Raw genomic sequence first — 22370 nt, forward strand, 5'->3', positions numbered from 1 at the left:
TTTCTGAATATTAAAATTAGTCACTAACAGTAGAGATTATTCTGTATGCAAGTCCTTAGACCATTGGTTTGTAGGAATATTTCTAGGAGCTTTATATTATTATTTTTTTAATTTTATTTATATATTTGAGAGAGAGAGAGAGTGAGAGAGAGCACGAGTGGGGGGATAAGGGCAGATGGAGAAGGAGAAGCAGACTCCCTGCTAAGCAGGGAGCCTGATGTGGGGCTTGATCCCAAGACCCTGTGATCACGACCTAAACCGAAGATGGACACTTAACCAGTGAGCCACCCAGGTGTCCCTAGGAGCTTCATTCTAAAAACCTTCCAGAATTATGTCCCAAGGTATTATATACATGAAAGCATTATAGGTTGAAAGATGGTTGTTTTTGTTTTGGTATAAATATTTAAATTGGTCTCCTTCCTTCTACACTGTGTACTCTATTAAGATTTCCAGGGGCACCTGGGTGGCGCAGTCAGTTGAGCATCTGACTCTTGGTTTTGGCTCAGGTTGTGATCTCTGGGTCATGAGATCGAGCCTCACATCAGGCTCCGTGCTCTCCCTCACGTCAGGCTCCGTGCTCTCAGTGCAAAGTCTGCTTAAGACTTTCTGTCTCTTTCCCTCTGTCCCTTTGCCCCCTCCCCACGCTCTCTCTCACAAATAAATAAATAAATTACTCTTAAAAAAAAATTTCCAGAATGACAACTCCAAATCATAATACTCTCATAAGATAGAGCTCAAATGCAACTGGCAATGTTTCCATTTCCTGATGTAAAAAGTCACAGCTAAACCTATTAATATACATTTTGCAAAATCATCTACTAGCTACTATTGAAATGTTTGTAATGATTTGTGCTTATTGCAGAAAGATGTCTGGCACATTTATGAACGATAGAACTTTGAACATGCTTGGTAACAGCAGTTGGATTAATATTCGGCTCCGTGTTTTACGGGGCGCTATTTATCTATGGGGCATAAAAGGGCACTTTGGTAATTTAAGTTAACAAAATCACAGAGTTAGTGAGGGAAATAAGAAATATTGAATAGAAGGAAATGACACTTGAAATCTGTTTTCATTGCATTTTCACATTTTGTTCTTCATTCTGAAACTCATTTCCCTCTAAAAGTCAAGAACGTTATATTGGGAAATAATGTGTCTTGAAAACCTGAGCCAGCAAGCTTATGATCCGAGTGGTAATGACTTCTGTAATCGCTAATGAGGCAAATGGACGTTGAATATCTCGGTGCACTCACTGGGGCCAGCCTCTTGCCTGTTCCACAAGAAGCTGTCATATCAAATTTTTGTCCTGACTCCATGGGCACTTTGATTCCTAAACCTTTCTGAGAAACCTAATCTGAAATCAAAGTCAAGTTTCTTAGATGTGGTCAGACAAGGTCACATTTAAAACAGTTCAGTGAACTTGCAGATCAAAGTTGAAAGGTAATTCCTCCCTCCCCAAATTGGCACAGACTTACCTGCTAGCTTACCTTTCAGTTTCTAACGTGGCTTTTTCACCTCCTTCCCAACCGACTGGGAAAATGAGAGTTTATCCTCTGAAAAATGGTAGAAGAGTTCCTTTAAATCATTTAATTAGGAAATGGGACACAGTTGTATTTTGGAAATGCACCTTTATCCAAATCAGTGAATCACAAGGCATATTGTTAAAGAAATATCTTGATCAGAGATTGCATGAAGTGAAATGTGCAACAGGAATCCTTACGAATTCATAGTAGGACTTAAAATCAGAATTTTGTGGTAATTTTTGGTTCATTGGCTTTATTTTTGGCCTAAAGTGTCAGGATTTGCCCACACTCTTGAGTGACCCAAAATACTATCCAGGATTGCTCCTATAATGCTGTGGATGGTTTTTTTCTCCTCCCCAGTGCTACCTTCTTGCTATGCGGAACCTTGAGATATGACCTAGAATGGCTCTGGTAAAGGGGGGGATGGTGGCTCGCGTTAGATACGATCTTAACATCTCACGACTCAGGTTTTTATCAAAGTCCATGTGATTAAAAAAAAAAAAACCACACACACAACAACAACCTTGCCATTGCTTTATATTTCAGTGTTCTGTCTCTTGTGGTCGAGGGCATAAGCAACGAAATGTTTACTGCATGGCAAAGGATGGAAGCCATTTAGAAAGTGATTACTGTAAACACCTTGCTAAGCCAAATGGGCACAGAAAGTGCAGAGGAGGAAGATGCCCCAAATGGAAGGCTGGCGCCTGGAGTCAGGTGAGCAATGCTTCTCCTTACGACTGCTTCCTTCTTACCTTCCGCCACATGGCCAACACCAGAGTGTCGGTTGTGTTTCTCTGCACAGTTTTGGTTTTGCAGAGGGGAGCTTGGGGAAGGGAACACTATGTCAGCATACTTGTTAGTGGGGAGACCTTGGGCCAGTGGATTCAGCCCTTGGTGCCATGCACAACGCCACAGTAGGATGGGTGTGAGGGTGAATTCTAAGTGGTAGTGGATGTAGGTGTTAGACATCGAGCACAGAGTGGCCCTTCAGTACTTTGCTGATGGCATTTTTTAATATCCTCCATCACTTAAACAACCACTAACTCAGACTGCGGTAAGCTTGACTCTGACCACCTGGCGGTAATTGGGTCTGAATTGAGATGCTTAAAAAAAGGGCTATCAGTATGAAGTATTAGTGAATATGTCTCTGCTCATTTGCTTCTGGACAACAGAGGTGGGGGACAAAAGGAGAAGTGCTCTCGCATTTTCTAGCCAGGCAACCTTGGGTGATCTGTTTAACCTTCCCGAGCCTACTTCATATAGCTCTTCTGAGGATTTGATGCAATAATGAATGCCGAGTACTTAGTTCAGAGGTCTTAAATCTAAGAGGTTCTCAGGAGAAATATTTTGTTTGGATGAATGTGATGTGTCTACCGGACGGGGAAGGGGGGTGAGTTCCCAAGAAACCAATTACAGTCAGAGTCCACTAATTCTAAACATTTTGGTAATCTAGACAGGAGCTGGGTAAGAGAGTTTCCCTGTTGTATTCAACAAGGAACTTTCAGAAGCTTCTGTTTACCTATGAACAATTGATGTGTGAACCAAAGTCTCTCACATGTAAGCCTTGAAGCTGATCTCTTCACTCTACACTTGTACATTCTCTCAGCTTGGTTGAAGGTGCTTGCTTAAAAATAATAAGGTGCAGTTTTATATATTCTGTATTTAATGCTGCTCTTCCCCTCTGTTGATTTTGGCCTCTTTGAGCTTTCACTGAATTTGTGATTCTCCCATGCAGCCGAGAATCATACAGATGCTCCTAAGAATCAATAGGAAAGTAGGTTCCAGGTTGGCAGGCTCGAGATTTGGTTCTTTCAGAGCCTGGATCTTGATTGCCTGGAGCCTCAGAGAAGCTTTGGATAGCTGTGTTAACATGGGGAGGAGTTGGGAATTCTTCATTTCGACATGACTAATGGAAAATTCCTCTAGAAATGTGAATTTTTCTCAAATGCTCTGAGCTGGCATCATTGTCCCACATGCCGCTCCCTCCCCCCTCCCAGCCATACGCCACTTAACAGAAACGTAAAACATGACCTGCATCATTCCCTAGCAGAGTAGCCTTGTCCTTTGCAAGGCCTCTCTCATTAACGATCATGTGTGTTTTTGTTTCTGTTTTAATTCAACAATCAAAGCTTCAGTGTCCAACCAGAGCGAGTTCCTCCTCTGGCTTCCCTAAGGGATCAGATTTCAAGGCAGTGTTTCATATTGGTCATCCTTAATGGTTTGTCTAAGTGACGGCTGTCATCTGTAACTTCCAGCCCTTTTATTTGGGGAGCTATTCAATTCATGTATAAGCCCGCAGCTAACATTATTGAAGATACTGCACTAATTAGCTTGTCCTCTTGTAGACTTTCATGCTCTGTTGCTTTTCTTTGTGTTCCTTGGCCTCTACTTATCTATTTGCATCATGTGCTGAATATTAAGTTTGGAGCATGGAAATGATGCTCATTTTATAGGCCAATTTATTCAATATAGAGACGATTAAAAGAATCTTTCACTCTTTATTGGTAAACACAGGGTGAGTTTTAGTCCAGTATTCTGTGATCTGGTTGGGAAGTCTAAAATTGCTTACAAATCTGGGATGATTAGGTTTGAACCCTGGGGTGGGGTTTTGAACATAAGGTAATAGGATTATCAGAATGCCTCCCTAGAAAAGACTGCACCTGTTCAAAATGATTGCTTAAAACAGTCTAGTCAACTTTGTAGAAAATGCAAGTAAACACAGTTATGTAATGGTCTGTGGCTAGCTTTGTAATGCCCTGATTTGATTTGTAGAAATGAATTATAAAAGCAGGCAAGACAAGGTGCTGCATGGGCAAAATCTAATTTATGCAATGTAGAAGTATGCCTGAAAATAATCAGATGCAGTGGTTAATGGAGAAAGACGGTCTGCATGGTTAAAGATTATTGGCTTACTAATGATCCATTGGTAAACAGAAATATCCCTAAGGCAGTGATATTGAAGCAAGAGTAATGATTATCCATTTGCAACAATGTTTAGAAGATTTTATATCTATCTGGTCCTTCTGTTTTCTGCTGGTACTATACTCTAGTCATCTCCTGTTCACGGTAGGAAGAAGAATTAGCTCCATTTCTCATCATATTATCTGAAGATAATAGGACGTATAGAATATCGGGCTGTGTTGATCTTCATAGTCTCGCCCTCGAAATTGGTGCTATGAGATTTAAAGTGGAATGTTTCATTTCTACATCTTTTGAAAATCTTGAGTTTGTCGAGGAAATTTTTCCAATAAAAGGAAAGCTTATATTGGAAAACATCCTCATTAAAATTTTAAAACATTTTTTAGAAGTTCACATTCAATTTGTTTAGATGCTTTTGATCAAGAGATAAGGGATACCCATGAAATTTTAACTCAAAAATCGGCAGCAAATTCTTGATTCAGTTTGATACATGTGAAGACTCTGTAGTCCCATGATACAGAACCATTCCAGAGTAAAAATTGTTTAATCCATTCCTATAGAAAGATGTTTTTTTTTTAAATGAAGGTCAGAAATAAAAAGAATAAATAATCAGAAAAAAAGTAACACTTCATCATCACTTGTCAACCATGAATTCACTCGGTCGATTCATTTCTCAGTCCTGAGATGCATGTCTTTTTCACACTTGAACCCCTCTGTGCTGAGAATGGATCTAACAACCAATGGAATGCCACGATTTAATTAAAATAGCCCTTTTTTCCTTAGTGATACAAAATGTAGTGCCTTGCTTGCCGTCAGTGGTGTCTTTGATTGAGGGAAATAATTAAATTTTAAAAGCTCTTCACTGCTAATGCCAAAAGGGAAGCTGGCAAATTGCATGATGAATCCACCAGCCATTGTTGGTTAGAACTTTTCTTACAATTACAGCTTGGTAGTGGTGTCTGATTCTGAAGTATTCTGCTAGTGTTTAATGCAGAAACATGGCAAATGTGTAGCTTGCGTCCTTTGAGAAATCAAGGAAACCATATGCACATAGTCAGTGATGAGAAAGAGAGTCGCTTGAGGGCTTTGTGCTCCCCATTATTTCGTTTGTATTTGAACTGTAAGCACTGATGTCGACTTGTTTGAATACAGGCCTCTCACCCACACTCTTGCTGATGTAGTATAAAAGACTGCACCCTATTAGCACCGTATTTTAAAACTGGAAGCCACATTCTGACCCAGAGTAGCCATGGCACATTGCCTAGGGCAGAATTCACTTTGACTGCTTTATGTTTTTGTTTTTGCTGGAGTTGATTATCTCTGTTCTTTGCCATCTTTGTGCAGGATCTCTCTAAAATGTTTATCAGCAAGTATAAAAGACACCTGTCAAATGCTAAGCATGCAGCTCAGCTCTCAACTAGGGGTGATTTTATACTCTTGGGACATTTGGCAATGTTGGTTGTCACAAGTGGGTGGAGGAGGGGAGATACGGCTGGCATTAAATGGGTAGAGTCCAGGGAAGCTGCTAAACTTCCTACAGCAGCTATAGGACAGCTCCAGGCAATAAAGAACTATTGGGTTGAGAAACCCCAGTATAGAGTCTGGCACATAGTAAGTGCTTAGTAAAAGGTTGCTATTATTATTGGGACTCTTATTTATCCAAGTTGGTTCATATACTTATTTTTCAAGCTAGTCGCTCCTCTAAATAACATCACCACCATAATTGCAGCAATAGTACTGGGAAAAAAGTATGTAAAATACTTTTCCAGTTTTCAAGTGTATATTATGATTCCCCACCCATCGGAAGTTGCAAAGAGATTCATTTTATCCGTGGAAATAGGCGTCGAAGTCCCCCTGTAAGTTGGGGAGTTCTGCATGCTAGCATTGCACAGTAGGGAGGACAGAGAGATGAAACACGACTCCCAGCTCAGGAGTTCAGAACTAAAAACATCTCCTTTCAAACCTGCACATTCCATGCTGGAATGACAGCAGGGGGAAACACATTAATAGAAACTGCTCAGCCTTTTTCCCCTGCACACTAACTAGAAGATGCACTGAATAGAACAAGAATTAAGCACACACATGTGCACACACCACCACCCTCGCCACCTCCAAGGTCATGCAGCGGTCTCTCTGATGCTGTTTTATTCATGGGCTTTCCATACAAATCTCTCAGAATTCGCCAAGCAAGCATGGCCAGCTCTGTATGCAAATTGTTGCCTCCCTTGCGACAGCACAGGAAGAAAGTTAAACTTAGAGAACTAACCCTGATGCCATGTACTTCATTTTGAACAGAGATGACTGTAAATGCGGTGTTCAGAGGGGAGGGCAAAGCTCAGACCTTACGTGCACTTAAGTCACAGCAAAACCTTTCTTTCTTTCCAAGCTGGCTTTGACATTACAAAAATCACAAGCCACCACGGCATACTCTATCACTGAACCTTCCTGTGTCTTTATTTGCCTTTTGAGAAATTGTTGAACACTGGAGGAAGTGATTTTTGGTTAATGTTTGAATACTTAGGGCTCTTAATACCTTGCCTTCATTGAACCATAAGTAATTTACTCAATAACAATAACATCAAAAAGAGGTTTCATTTACTTAGAGCTCGAATAGTACACACTCTGAAAGTCTTTAACGTTTGTTCCTTTTTCTTTAGATTATTAAAACATTGTGAGATTTTGAATATATATCAGCCCTATGCCAGGCTCAAATTTGTTTACCTAATTATTCTTAGTCTTTCTTTGTATTTCCATTTCGATACACTGTTCTGGGAGTGTCCAGAGACATATATATATATATATATATATATATATATATATATATATTCCCAAATATATATATATTCCCAAATATATATATTCCCAAATATATATATATATTCCCAAATTCAAGTGGCCAAAGGGTTTTTTAGTTGTCAGTGTTTGTTGTCAATGATGATGATGTTGGAACATTTCTGTCATTCACATAGTGACTCCCCCAAGTTATAGTTCATTTCATTTCCAGGGTAATCAATGGGAAATATTATACATGTAACTCCCATGAACATTAGATGGTCATTCTCTGTAGACAAGGCCATCACTTGTCTTTAGGAACCCTCCCATTCTACCCAGGACATAATGACTTTAAAAGTCTGGTTTCTTCTGGGTCACAAACTCATTCAATCCAATTAATACAATTAAAGCCAAACAATAGTAACTATGTTGCCTCAAAATAATTTCCTTCTCTTCAGCTAGCTTTGATGTGAACGTTCGAGCTCCTGCCTGGCATAGACTCATCTGAAATGATATGATTTCCCCAGATGCCCTCTAAATAGTATCAACTCTTTTCTTAAAATCTGAAATGAAAATAAAATTAATATTCAGCAGAATCCACTGGGGGTGCTTCTCGCTAGTAAATTCCCATTAACCTCAGAGCGAGATGAATCCTGCTGCAGGTTAATTGGTCAAGAATACTTTCTAATTGAAAAGATTGTGATTCTATTCTCTAAGACTTCCTCTCAGAAATACGGCGGCTATAATGTATGTTGAACTTGTTTTCTCAACGCCAGACAAATTAATGGAGGCTGAGCTATTGCAGAAACTTGGTAACAATTTTAAATGGCTCAATGTAATAATATGCTGTTCTTTCCAAGCAAATGTTGCCTGTAGTTTCTAACTGTCAAAACCTTAATAATGACAATAATTCTTGGCCTGCCCATAAGTGAGATTATGAAACCCAGCAATGAGGAAACCATTAAAAAATTAATTTAAAGGAAAGTTAATTGCAGACTTAATATGGTGTTTTGCAACTTGGTCAACAAAATGTTTCAGCCTGATTAACAGTATTTTTCAAGGGCTGGAAACATGATGCCCGCCTGAGGAAATGGTTTTTCCTTGTCAGCTTTTATTCTCCATATATTCATCTGAGGTTGTAAGTAGGCTCTAATACTTCTGTGAATTCAGTAGTTTAAAAAAAAAAAAAAATTTCCTCTGTCTCCAGGAATAAGAGCAAGGAAAGGAAGCGATGGAGAAAAGAATTCTACTTATAAGGCCCTAAAAGCTTTTGGGATTTACTCTCCTTGGGTTATACTTTTAATCTGCCAAGAAATTCTTCTTGTACAATAGCACTGTGTCTCCAAATTTCAAGAACTTCCAGTCCTCTGGGATAGAAATCATCCGGGGTTTTTATTTCACATGGCAGCACTATTTATTTTGAGGTTGTATTAAATGTTTCATAATGATCTCTCCCAGCCTCATTCCATCTCCAAGAGTTTGGATAATGTTAGATTCCCCAAGACTCGAATACGTGTCTCGCTCACCAGCCTTGAAAGGCAGTTAACTTTGCAGATTTCAGACATTATCTTGGGTCCCTTTGATTGGAAATTAGAAAGCTGTGTAATAGTGGTGAAAGTCACTGGATTAGGAGTGCATTCCCCATGCCTGTGACCCTCTCCACCCCTGCCACACACACACACACACACACACACACACACACACACACACACCCTCCCCACCAAATGACCCAAAGCTCCCACTTACACGGTCTTTCTTCTTAGTGCTCTGTGTCCTGCGGCCAAGGCACACGGCGGAGAAGTGTGGGCTGTCAGATGGGAGCACACAGAATAGCCAGAGAGTCCGAGTGCAACCCGTACACCAGACCGGAGTCGGAGCGTGTCTGCCAAGCCCCGCCGTGTCCTCTCTATGCGTGGAGGGCCGAGGAATGGCAAGAAGTAAGTAGAGCCATGAAGTGGGCACCTGCCAGGCATTTCGCTTAACCCCCTTGCAGTCATCACATCCGTTACCCTGAAATGACTTCAAGCACGGTGACAAGGCTGGCTCTTTCCCAGAAGGTTTGCTGTCAAGACGGTGAGCAGTTTGCTCCGACCAGGGTGGGAGAGCTCCTCCTTTTTATGCAGTTCCTACGTCTGTGTTCTTGAATGTTCCAAGTCGGGCTGCCTCCAGAAAAACTGTATCAGGCCTTGGGCCAAACGCATACAGCTATCTTGCACAAAAGGAGGGGGAGAGAGAGGACATATTTTCGATACATCTATCCCAACTTGGTCATTCTGTATTAGTTCCAAGAGCCACCAGGCATACTCCAGGTAGGACCTGCTCTGCGTGTGTCTCCTTTCGTGACTTTGGCTGTCAAGTCGAAGACAGGCCCTCTTGTGAAGCTCTGATTAATTAGTGAAGCATTTCCAACATTTAAAAAAAAATGATGGAATCTGAAAAACAGCTCAGTTAATGCAGAGATAGATAGACCTGTTTTTCTCCCTCTCCAAGTTAATGTTTAGTTAAAGAAAACACTGTGTGTCCCTGGAGAAAAGTCTGGCGAGAGAAGGTAAGACTTTAGGAGGAGGGAACCTCTGGTTCCAGAAGAGAATACGTAGTAGAAAGAGGGGAAAGAGTATAAGAAAGCAAAACTGCAACCACTGACGTTAGAATGAAATAAAAAGTACATGCTCTCAACGGTTTAGAGATATGAATAATAAGACAGGAATTTCCCACCAGGAATGGTTTTTAGAACAGGGAGAAACAGTGGCTGGCTCAGAGCTTTATGTTCATCCCCTCGCTTAATCTTTTGAAGCACGAGGCAAAGTGGTGTCATTATTATCATCCCATTTTGCAGTCAAGGAAACTGAGTTCTGAGAGCCAATGTCGCTTGTCCCCGTGTCACACGCCCAGCAAGTAGAAGGAGCAAGACCTGATCCTAAATGCAAACCATTCCGAGATACTACCACTGCATTTTTAAAAAAGTTTACGCAAGTGCTCCTAGCAATACCACTTTATTTTTTTTCCAGGTGTATAAAGATATAATTGGCATATAATATTGTATTTACTTTAGGTGAAAACATGATGAATTATATATCTATTATAAAATAATTACCACGGTAAGTTATTGTTAATAATAACTGTTATAGTTAACATCTATCACCTCACGTAGTTACAGATTTTTTTTCTGGTGATGAGAACTTTTAAGATCTACCCTCTTGGCAACTTTTAAATATATGAAACAGTTATTGTTAATTATAGTCACTCTGCTAGATCCCCAGGACTTATTTCTTTTATAGCTGGAAGTTTATACCTTTTGACCCCCTTCACCCAATCACCTAGCCCCTACCCATCACCTCTGGCAACACCAATCTGTTCTCTGTATCTATAGGTTTGATTAAGATTCCATATATAACTGAGATCATACAATATTTGTCTTTCCTTGTCTGATCTAGATCACTCAGCACAATGCCCTCAAGGTCCATCCATAATGTCACAGGTGGCAGGATTTCCTTCTTTTTATGGCTATTATATTCCTGTGTGTGTGTGTGTGTGTATACATTTTTTTAAATTCATGCACCCATCGATGGACACTTAAGTTGCTTCCATGTCTTGGCTATTGTAAATAATGCTGCAGTGAACATGGGTGTGGGGGGAGCAGATATCTTTTCAAGTTAGTGATTTTATTTCCTCCAGAGAAATACCCAGAAGTGGAATTGCAAGATGATATGGTAGTTCTGTTTTTAATTCTTTTTAAGATTTTATTTATTTATTTGAGAAAGAGCACAGAGGGAGAGGGAGAAGCAGACTCACCGCTGAGCAGAGAGCTCAAGGTGGGGCTCGATCCCAGGACCCTGAGTTCATGACCTGAGCTGAAGGCAGATGCTTAACCGACTCAGCCACCCAGGTGTCCCCTATTTTTAATTTTTTGAGGAAACTCCATACTGTTTTCCATAGAGAATGCACTAATTTACATCCCCACCCACAGTGCGCAGGGGTTCCCTTTTCTCCAGACCCTCGCCAACACTTGCCATCTTTTGCTATTAGCCATTCTAGCAGGTGTGAGACGGTATCTCATTGTGGTTTTGATGTGCGTTTCCCTGATGATTAGCAATGGTGAGCATCTTTTCATATATCTGTTGGCCATTTGTATGTCTTCTTTTGAGAAATATCTGGTCAGGTACTTTGCCCATTTTTAGTTTGATGTAGTCCCACTTGTTTATTTTTGCCCTTAATGCCTTTGCACTTGGTGTCACATTCAAAACAATTATAGCTAAGACTAATGTCAGGAATCTTACCTCTTATGTTTTCTTCCAGTAGCTTTATGTTTTCAGATCTTTCCAGTTCAAGTCTTTAATCCACTGTGAGTTCATTTCTGTGTATGGTGTAAGGTAGGAGTCCAGTTTCATTCTTTTGCGTGTGACTGTCCATTTTCCCCAACACCATTTTTTTTTTAAAGATTTTATTTATTTACTTGAGACAGAGAGAATGAGAGACAGAGAGCATGAAAGGGAGGAGGGTCAGAGGGAGAAGCAGACTCCCTGCCGAGCAGGGAGCCTGATGCGGGACTCGATCCAGGGACTCCAGGATCATGACCTGAGCCGAAGGCAGTCGCTTAACCAACTGAGCCACCCAGGCGCCCTCCCCAACACCATTTATGGAAGAGACCGGCTTTTCCCCATTGTGTATTCTTGGCTTCTTTATCGTAAATGAATTAACCATATCTGTGTGACTTGATTTCTGGACTCTCTATTCTGTTTCATTGATCTATGTGTCCTTTTTTATGCCAATACCATTCTGTTTTAATCACTACAATTTTATAACATAGTTTGAAATCAGGGAGTGTGATGCCTGAGCTTTGTTCTTCTTTCTCAAGATTGCTTTAGCTATTCTGGGTCTTTTGTGGTTCCATACAAATTTTAGGATTGTTTCTTTTATTTCTGTGAAAAATGCCTTTGGAATTTTGATAAAGATCGCATTAAATCTGTAGATTGCTTTGGGTAATGGGGACATTTTCACAATACTAATTATTCCAGCCCGTGAGCACAGAATATCTTTTCATTTATTTGTGTCATTTTCAATTTCTTTTATCAGTGTCCTAGAGCTTTCAATGTACAGGTCTTACACCTCCTTGGTTAAATTTATCCATAGGTGTTTTGTGTTTTTTGATGCAATGTTGAATGGGATTGTGTGGATCAACCCATGTGGGGATCAGCCTTCCGGCCCCGTCCTTCCCTCTCCCTCACCCTCCTGATGGATTGGATCCACTGTTTGCAGTCATCTCTTTTCTTTAGGACTTTTACTCCCTCTATCTACTCACGTTTTGCTTGTTTTCTCTATGTTTTTTACTTCCGCCAGACGATGGTGGGGAGGAATGGCTAAAGTAGTTAAATTTCAAATTAATTACACTGGGCCACACAAGTTATTGGGAGCCGCAGAGGCTGTGGAATTCTGCAGACCTGGTTCATATCCCCGGACTGTGACTTTTTAGCCATGTGACTTTAGAACAAGGATTCTTGATTTTTTGGATCCTTGGGTTTGCCACCTGTAGAATGGGGATAATAATGATGCAGAGTTGTTCTGAGAAGTTTAGAGATGGCAGAGTGGCTTGGAGATTGATAATATCAGATATGGAAGGAAGAAAAGGCCCCCTGATCTCTGTCTCTCTCAATGTTACCTCTTGATTCTTTTTGTAGTCTTGTTTCAGACCCACCACTGCCGGCTTCCTCCCTCTCCCTCTCCCTCTTCATCTTGTGCCAGACTCCACTCTGTGTAACTCTTCCAAGGAACAGAAAGTTAAGAGAGTGTTCCAAAATGAATCTAAGCTGACTGCTCAAGCTCTAGCCAACTTTTGAAAATGCTAGAGCCAATCAGGGAAATGCAAGCTCCATTTACAATTCCTTCCGAATTCCGAAGAGTAGAAACCTTGCCAAATATGCACTGAGGAAGTCCCTTCTCTGATCTTACAAGATAGGCCTAGAAGTGTACATCTTTGCATGCCCTATGCAGATGGATCTTTTAAAACCCTTCCTCAAATATTGCCAGCAAGCTCCACGTCAGAGCAGAACACCTACGGAGATGGCCTGACCTGTGGCCATACTTGAAAGGGAGAGGTTAACCATTCTCACAAAGACAAAAGCATCTTCCGGCTGTGAGTAAAGCAGATTCTAATAGTTACCCTTCCGCAACCAGTCTTTCTCACCTGCCTGAACCCAAAGTGCAAAGTTTGAGAAGGGGGGACCTGGGTGGTAAGAGAGGGTAGAGCGCTAGGGGGCACCCTCACTTGACACCGAATTGGCCAAGTGAGGCTCAGGGCAGCGGGAGGAGGGACAAGACCCATCAAAAACCCTTTGTTCCTCCTGTGCAGAGCATGCTGGGGGCCCTTTTAGAATGTCCTCACAGCAACTAGACTTAGAGTGAGTGTCCAGAGCAGCGGCTGGATCCCAAGTCTTGACTGCCTGTGGGCAGTTCCTGTGTATGCCTAGCAAAGCCCTTGTTTAAGTATTCATTGTCCCTACTTGAACGATCCCAGGTATCCTTGTTAAACAGCCTGTTGGGTAGAACAGCAGCCTTCAGACCCCCCTCAGTCGCAGCACTCACCCTCCTCTCTTCCTCCTACCTCCACACCCACTCACTCCCTCTGCTACATCTTTCCTGACACCTACTTTGCACAGACATGTGTCTTGACTTTCTTGCCCTCCACGAGTGACACCTTGAGCTTGTGTCGATGAGGATGCCAAGGCCCAGCCTCAGAGCCGAGGCCCACTGGATGGGATGTGTGGGATGGCTCCTACCCCAATACAGGAAGTTCTCTTCTTGGCAGTCCTTGGCAAGCACTTCAGAGCACTTGTTTGCTTTTTGAGTGTGCGTTGTTCTCTTTTGCTTCCCTTCTGTGAATTATTAAAACCCACTTGTTTGTTGGCAAGATGTGTTTCATGCTGGGCACATAGTAAACGGCAACCTCCTCATTTTGAGAAATAATCCAGGTGTCCGCTGTGGAGGAGCACAAGGTCTACATACCCATGGTAGCATGATCATCAGGGATGTTTTATGCAGTCACACAGGTTGTACACTGCACAACTCGAGGGCTACCATTCCTATAGGTCACAATATGAGTGGCATCCCCCAGACTTATATAGGGTAGTGGCCAATCCTGATAATAAAAATAATATATCTTATTGTATATTAAGCTATGGGTCAAGTACTTTGTTGAGTATTTTTATGTGGAGGACCTCATTTAACCTTTCTATAACTCTCTAATGAAGTAATTAAGTTTTCATCCTCACTTAAAGATGAGGAAACTTGAGGCTTAGATAGGTTAATTCATCCAAGGTCATGCATTTAGTAAGTAATAAGACTGGGATTTGAAGCCTGGAAGCCTGACTTCTAGAACATATGCTCTGAATCTTTGTATTCTATTGCCTCCCATGTCAACATTCATCTACAGTGAGTTATTTTATTTCCTTTTTAATGGCTTGTCTAGCCTCTTACTTCAGAGTTGGCATAAAGGTACAATTCCCTTGACTGGTTGAGCCTCTCACTGTCTTCAAAAAATGAAATTCTTGGTCCCCTTGGTTGACAATAAGCCCTGTTGTTGGGCCAGTCTTGGTGGGGATGGAGCACCTCAGGGGACCTCCCTCATTCATTGTGAGGCCTAGTGCCTGAGCAGCAGGGAAGGAGCGTCATTGTGCCTTCCTGGTACTGTAAGAGTAGAGCCTGGACATAGATGGAGGGCAAAACAATTGGAGAAGAGAAAAATGCCATCTCCAGACATGAATGTTGGGCTTTTAATATCACCTGCCAACTTTGGGCAAGTTATTTGATCTCCCCATGCTCAGTTTTACTCAGTTTAGAATTACAAGGCCCATGAGGCAAAATTCATTTGAAAATTACTGTAATAAATGATTTACTTATTCATCGCATTATAATCTGACATATAAATTTACTTATAGCTGCAGAGGTCTTTTGATCAAATTTGAATTGTGAACATGTGGGTTACACATCTCCCAGGATTAAGGAATAAATCTCCCAGGACTTGCAAGAGTTCTTTTTTTCACCTTCACCCAGAGTATTCTCTTGTCCCTAGTGCCTCTGCATCACAACGAGGCTGCCCCCCTCCTTCCCTCACTTCGGTCACCTTTGCCCATTCTTCAGACCCCACCTAAGATGTTACTTCTCAGAAGTTCTTGCAGATCACCCCTCCCCACCAATAACTGAGTCAGATGGCTCTCCTCTGAGCCCTCATAGCACCCTGAAAACACTCCACTTGAGCAGTCAGCATCGTGAATGGTGGTTGCCTGGTTTCCTTGTCTACATTATCACCCATTTGAGGTCAGAGAGTTCGTTCACCAGTTTCCCCCAACATTTAGCACAGTACCTAGAACACTGAAAACAGTTCTTGAATAAATGAATCTATGAATCAACCAGAAGGACAGAAAAAGATAGGAGGAAGGAAAGAAGGAAGGGAGGGAGGGAGGGAAAAAGACATTATAGAGTAATACCTTTCCTAACCCCTTAGAATCATGACATACTAAAAAGTCTTTTAAAACAGTCAAGCAAACTCTGTTTTTCCTCTAAGAACAGATATTTTATTTTCTTGCCACATTGCCACAGACAGCTGTGCTCAGATATTATCTGGCCTTCGCAGAGCTGCCCACCCCATGGCTGTTTGGCCCAATGCAGAGACTTGGACCACTCTCATACATATTTGGATTCCAAGGGCTTTTATTGAGATCAGCTGTAGAATGAGTCCCAAGTTTACCTCCTTAGCCCAGAAAAGTTAGAAAAGAGCAGCAGGCCTTTGGTCAGTTGGTTACAAACGTTTTACAAAGCTTACAATAGGGATTGATCAGGTTTAGGTGTGTGTACAAGCACCAGACGTTGACTCTTTATTACTCCTTCACTCATTAATTTACTGGAGAAATCTTTATCCAGCACCTGCAAAGTGCTGGGCTCTAGGCATCAGGGACACATTAGAGACTATGACACTGCTATGCTGGAATTGATTGGCTCACGGGAGAGACAGACAGAAAACAAGTGCACAAACACATTTTATGAAATTGCCAAGTGTGAACGATGCTGTGACAGAAAGAAGCAAGGTGCCGAGAGAGAGACCAAGAATGACAGGCCAGTCCTCCCTTCCCTAGGGTGGTTGGTTGGAGGTGAAGGGCAGGAGGAGGCGATTCCAGGTAGAAGGAGGAGGACAGAGCCCAGTGTGTCTGCAGACAAAAGTGCAGCATGGCAGGAGCAGAGAAGGCTGAAATGAGATTGGACTTGCAGGAGCGGCCAACCTAGGATGTGTCCCGTGGGCCAGTGCAAGGGTTCAGGTTTTCTCCTGGGAGAGGCCGTGGGGGAGGTTAACAAGCCCCTTCATGACCTGGTCTCTGCCCACCTTCTGAAATCCCCAACTCAGATGGAACTCTCACCACCTCCAGCTGCTGCGGTTGTCCCCGTGCCCCGCCTCCCCATGACATTTGCCTCAACCTCCATGCGCACTGAGCCCCTCCTGCCAATGCCCCCCTTCTCCTCCTTGCCTACTTAGCCCATCTCCTCGTTCACTTCTCCTCCTCATCCTCCGGTGCTTGGGTACCTCGTTCAGCACTGTGGGAATTCCAGACCCTGGTCCTTTCTCTTCTCTTGCTGTCAGAGTTGTGGAAGACCCTGGTGGCTTCTTTCGCCATCATGCTCTGTTATGAAACCCATGCACATGAATAGGAAGATGTCAGGGCTGTATACCAGCGCCCAGCACAGAACTTGGCCCATGGCAAATATTGGTTGGATGAACAAATAAGGTTTTTTTTAATTTTTTATTTTTATTGTTATGTTAATCACCATACATTACATCATTAGTTTTTGATGTAGTGTTCCATGATTCATTGTTTGCGCATAACACCCAGTGCTCCATGCAGAACGTGCCCTCTTTAATACCCATCACCAGGCTAACCCATCCTCCCACCCCCCTCCCCTCTAGAACCCTCAGTTTGTTTTTCAGAGTCTATCATCTCTCATGGTTCGTCTCCCCCTCAGATTTCTCCCCCTTCATTCTTCCCCTCCTGCTATCTTCTTCTTTTTTTTTTCTTAACATATATTGCATTATTGGTTTCAGAGGTACAGATCTGAGATTCAACAGTCTTGCACAATTCACAGCACTCACCATAGCACATACCCTCCCCAATGTCCATCACCCAGCCACCCCATCCCTCCCACCCCCACCACTCCAGCAACCCTCAGTTTGTTTCCTGCGATTAAGAATTCCTCATATCAGTGAGGTCATATGATACATGTCTTTCTCTGATTGACTTATTTTGCTCAGCATAACACCCTCCAGTTCTATCCACATCATTGCAAATGGCAAGATCTCATTCCTTTTGAGGGCTGCATAATATTCCATTGTATATATATACCAGGATGAGCGAATAACTTTAAAGGTATCAAATGTCTCCATAGTTATTATTTCCGCCTTTTCCCCCTGCAAATATACCATTTGGGGGCAAGAATGGTAATTGCTGTTCCTTATGACATAAAAACTCTATGTAGCACACCCAGAATACCGTGCTGTCAGGGTCCCGATTTGTGCTGGGACTCTTCTGTTCACACACTAGCTCACAGTGATAGTCTTGAACTAGAAACAACACTACAAATTACTTTATCTGTGAAGAAAATTAACAGTCTTGTTTATGGAAAGTGATTTTTTTCTACCCATGATTAGGAAATCCCACCAAAAAAGTATAAAGCAACCTCATTACCATCTTAAGGAAAGGCAGTTTCTACCCATTGCATTAACTGACCCTTTTTAGACCATCACCCTATGGCCAATCTGGCTAAATAAAATAGTACCTTGAAAGTTTATTTTAGGTCTTCTTCACTCTCAAATTTGGACAGGTATTTTCCTCCTGTTAATTTCAGCACATTTAAAGGCATATGTAGCCTGTGGGACAATGAACAAGCCTCCAGATTTAGCCCGGCCCCGTGACCACTGACTTGCTGAATTACAGCGTGTCCTAAAATTCAAGGAGGCTGGTGGTGTTACTTATACACTTGGTACATAGTTTTTTCTCAAAGCTGCAAGGAGAATTGAGAAAACCTTTTGGAAGTTAAAATGAGGCTAGTTGAATGTTCTGGCTATTTTTGGAACACTCTAGGTCATATTCGAGGAAAGAGTCCTTAATCCTGGGGTCAGGGGGTGGGCGGTGATACTACCAAAAGCTGATGAAATGCAGTAGCTTGGGTGGGTTTGCTTTCTGCTCACCCAGCCCCCATACTCGAGTTAGGACCCCAGGAGAAGAGCCTTGCCAGGTGACCTTCACAGCTGCCACTGACTAATTCCAAAGCACTGGACAAGTCACTTACTCACTTAGCTTAATTTTTCTAAAAGTTACGTTCAAGGTAAGGTTCCCCAACTCCCTTTTCTACTGTTGGCAAGAGAGTTTTTATGCTAGTTAACCTTTCTTAAAGACCAAGGCAGAAGCACTTAAAAAGCAAACAAGGGTCTAGGAAACTTCGCATTTCTGCTCTAAATTGTTACTTATTGACACAGATTGCAGCCCTGGGGATGAGTGAAAATGAGAGCACACTGGAAGGTTTAGTCCAGTTTAGGCTGCTCTGTCATCAGGATCTGCTTTTCTAAAGAATTATTTTTTCTATGGACAGTTAACTATTTCTTTTGCATTTATCTACACATCACAGATTAACCACATTTTTGTTTTGTTTTTTAACATCCAGTGGCTCTGTAACTCCTTTGGCTTTTTTTTTTTTTTAATGAATAAATAATAGTGTCGTTACTTCACAATAGTATCCAGCATACTCCAAGGCCCAGGAAACCCCAGGCGAGGGCTGAGCTAGGGTATCTTAGAAGTGATTTGCTCCTCTATGCTCACCCCAGAGAGCTTTCAATTCATATTTGTACCCCCAGAAAAATTTGAATGACTCCACATTCAAATTCTAGACCCTGAGGTTTGCTTCCAAGCAGCAGAAACAATGAGTTAAGTTTGCAGATGAGAAGGGTCTACCAGGACATATCACATAGTCCTTTTATTTCCTAAAACAACAAAGTGGCTCATGAAAGACACAGGGTGCACCACATGACCCAGCATTTCTACTCCCGAGTAGACCCAAGAGAATTGAAATCTGATGTTCAAACTTGGACACGCATGTGCATGGTGGCACCATTCACAATAGCTGAAAGATGGAAACAACCCGGTGTCCATTGTCATCTGAGGGGACAAAAAAGCCGTACAACAGATGATTATTCAGGCAAAGAAAGGAATGAAGCACTGATACCCACCACAACATAGATGAACCTTGGAATGAAGCACTGATACCCACCACAACATAGATGAACCTTGCAAACATCGTGCTAAATGAAGAAACCAGTCGTAAAAGGCCACATGTTGTAGGATTCCCTTTATATGAATAGCCAAAACAGGCAAATCCATAGAGACAGAGAGCAGATGGTGGTTGCTACAGGCTGGCAGTTGGGGAAGTGGGGACTGACTGCTTAATGAGTACAAGGTCTCCTTTTGGGGTGACGAAAATATTCTGGAACCACATAGTGATGATGATTGTACAACATTATGGATAATTAAATGCCACTGAATTTTCCACTTTAAAATGGTTGCAATGGTAAATGTTACATGTATTTTACTACCAAAAAAAGAAAAGAAAGAAAGAAAGGCACAGGCGTATGTGGAAAGACATTTCTGAGTCAGACTGGATCCCAAACTGAAATGCCTTTGGGATGAGATGGGTAATAAAAGGGAAGGCAGTGTGAGAGAAGAGGAAGACAGGTGGGGGTTCATGGGTCTCCCCAAATACTAAAAAGAGAAAGTTTATTTATATATTTATTTGACAGAGACAGAGATAGGGAGAGCAGGAACACAAGCAGGGGGAGTGGGAGAGGGAGAAGCAGGCTTCCCGCCGAGCAGGGAGCTGGATGCAGGCCTCGATCCCAGGACCCTGGGATCACTATCTGAGCCGAAGGCAGATGCTTAACGACTGAGCCACCCAGGCGCCCCTAAAAAGAGAAAGTTTAAAAGACACCGTGCTAACAGTAGCTCTTGGTGTTTGTCGGTGAGTTAGATAAGGCCAAGGGACAAGAGAGTGTATAATCCTGGTGTAAAGGAAACAAAAGACCCCTGGCTTAACTCACTGTGGTTTTCCAAGGTAGTTTAGAGTCTTGAAATGCTGGGTGACATAGATGCTTTAGATAAGACAGGCTTTGAGAGACCTTTAGCAACACAGATAACTAGGCTAAACTTCAAAGGTGGGGTTTGCTGTTGGTTAAAGAGAAAAGATAAAGAACTTGCGGGCAACATAGAGATAGTCCTAGAACAGAACCTACCGCTTGCTCTGTATTCCTGCCTTGGTTTATGGGGATAAAAATGTGTGTCCCATCGACCTCACAAAGAGATGTTTGATCTGGGACAGGGCATGTAGACTAAGTCCCAGTTTCTCCACCTGAAAAATGGAAATCACAGGACTCGCTAAATCTCACTACCTAGCTGTCTACGTCCTCTTTGTCTGTACTTGCTCCCAAAATACAAGCTCCTCTCTGAGACCAGGTGCTGTACTTGTCCACTCTTGTTGACTCAGGACCCATCCCAGGGCCTGACACTAGGAACTTGGTGAATATTTCCTGAGTGAACGAGGGTTGAGAGCAGTCTGTCCTGGAGAAGAAAAGGCAGTCGGGGGTCACAACAAAGCAAAGTATGTCAAGTCCCTGAAGGGGGATGACTTGGGAGAACTGAAATTTGTCCTTCATGCTCCCCTGGAATGGAGAACCAGGACAAAAGGCTGCCATCTGCAAAGTGATATATTTAATAGTAAGATGAAATGGGCCACCTAGACAGGTGACATCACCGCTTCTCTGACTCTAGGGGTATTTAGACACCAGTCTGATAACCACTTCGCTGGAAGTTTTAAAGAGGTTCAGTATTTGAATGAGTAAAGTAATCAAGCCTTAAGGTCCTTTCCACACCTGAAATCCGTTTATTCAAGCTTTCATTCCTTCATTCCAGTAGCCACTTACTTGTTGCTGTGCCTGGAACAGTGTTGGGGGTAAGTGGGATAAAGCAGTGAGCTCTCTGATCATTCCTGCCCTCAGAGGCCTCACGGTCCTAAAGGGTGTATAGACGGGAAAGTTAATCTGTACAGTAACAGCATATGATAAGCCATGTATTACTTTCCAATATCAACCCCCATTTTGTCTGTTGTGAACAGTGCACCAAGACCTGCGGCGAAGGCTCCAGGTACCGCAAGGTGGTGTGTGTGGACACGGACAAAGGCAGCGAGGTTCATGGCGTACGCTGCGACATGAGCAAGCGGCCTGTGGACCATGAGAGCTGTAGTTTGCAGCCCTGCGAGTATGTCTGGATCACAGGAGAATGGTCAGAGGTACGTGCCCGGGATTCTGTAACCACCTTCAGGTCAGCGACAGCCTGAGGGCAACAGAGGGACCAGAGCAGGAATGGGGGAGACTGGCCCACCTGCCAGTTCTGCCTCCTGGGGCCAGAGCCCCCCATGTGCAAGGTGGGAGAGTGCCTGAGATGGTCTCTCAGCTCCCCTAAATTCTGTGACTCACTGTGACGCCCTGTTGGTATGCTAAGAAAGGAGAATTATCACAGGGCCTGCAAGTTCATTTGGTGCCTGTCGGTGTCTGAAGAAAGTTAAGGTAAGAAAACACCCTTAGTGTCAGGGAGACAACAGGGAATGGTGGAGACTATGACAAACCAGCATATACCGTGTGAAGGGGGCAGGCTTCTCTCCCTCTCCAGCGGAGGCCATGCAGAAATGTGCGTCCAGTGTTACCAGACCTGATTTTTCAAGAGAGGGCAAAAATCTGAACTTTTATGTGAGAGCTCCTAACTTTAACATGTGGACTCAGATCTTTTATTTGAAACATTGTGTAGGGTAAACCAAACACTTTTCATGGGCCAGATATGGGTCGCTTGTTTAACAACCTCCTCTCAGAGGGAGAAAATAATTTTCCATAATATTCAGGGAATCAATTTCTTCTTCTCCTTGTGTACACAATGCCTAACCTAGAAACTTTTTATTATTAATATGCCAATGGTAATAATAGCATGATTGTATTATTTTCAAGCCTCATAACATTTTCAAAGACTGAAAGACCTGTAATATCCAAACTGAAAATTTTTAGGTTAAAATGCTTGTTGTCACTG

General features: G+C 42.4%; 1 protein-coding gene and 1 long non-coding RNA gene across 12 annotated transcripts in view; one reads left to right on the forward strand and one right to left on the reverse strand.

Annotated features, from left to right (window-relative positions):
- LOC118006034 overlaps nt 1-9069 on the reverse strand; it is a 38794-nt gene extending 29725 nt beyond the window's left edge. For 2 of the 3 annotated variants that reach the window (XR_004677922.1, XR_004677920.1), the window contains exons 1-2: nt 8959-9069; nt 1486-1551 (exon numbers count right to left, since the gene is read on the reverse strand). This is a non-coding gene — a long non-coding RNA (uncharacterized LOC118006034). Of the gene's footprint in view, nt 1-1473; nt 1552-8958 lie in introns of all 3 variants that reach the window. The other variant, XR_004677921.1, reaches the window with a different exon arrangement.
- Nucleotides 1-22370, forward strand: part of ADAMTS9 (ADAM metallopeptidase with thrombospondin type 1 motif 9) — a 163251-nt gene that overhangs the window by 116546 nt on the left and 24335 nt on the right. For 6 of the 9 annotated variants that reach the window (XM_034998581.1, XM_034998582.1, XM_034998587.1 and 3 more), the window contains 3 exons: nt 2068-2235; nt 8976-9149; nt 21409-21582. In XM_034998581.1, the coding sequence (XP_034854472.1) occupies nt 2068-2235; nt 8976-9149; nt 21409-21582 (516 nt within the window). The remainder of the gene's footprint in view (nt 1-2067; nt 2236-8975; nt 9150-21408; nt 21583-22370) is intronic. The other 3 variants (XM_034998586.1, XM_034998585.1, XM_034998588.1) reach the window with 3 other exon arrangements.

This window comes from Mirounga leonina, unplaced genomic scaffold (genome assembly GCF_011800145.1).
Source record: "Mirounga leonina isolate KUSES-001 unplaced genomic scaffold, KU_Mleo_1.0 Mir_94, whole genome shotgun sequence".
Taxonomy (NCBI): domain Eukaryota; kingdom Metazoa; phylum Chordata; class Mammalia; order Carnivora; family Phocidae; genus Mirounga; species Mirounga leonina.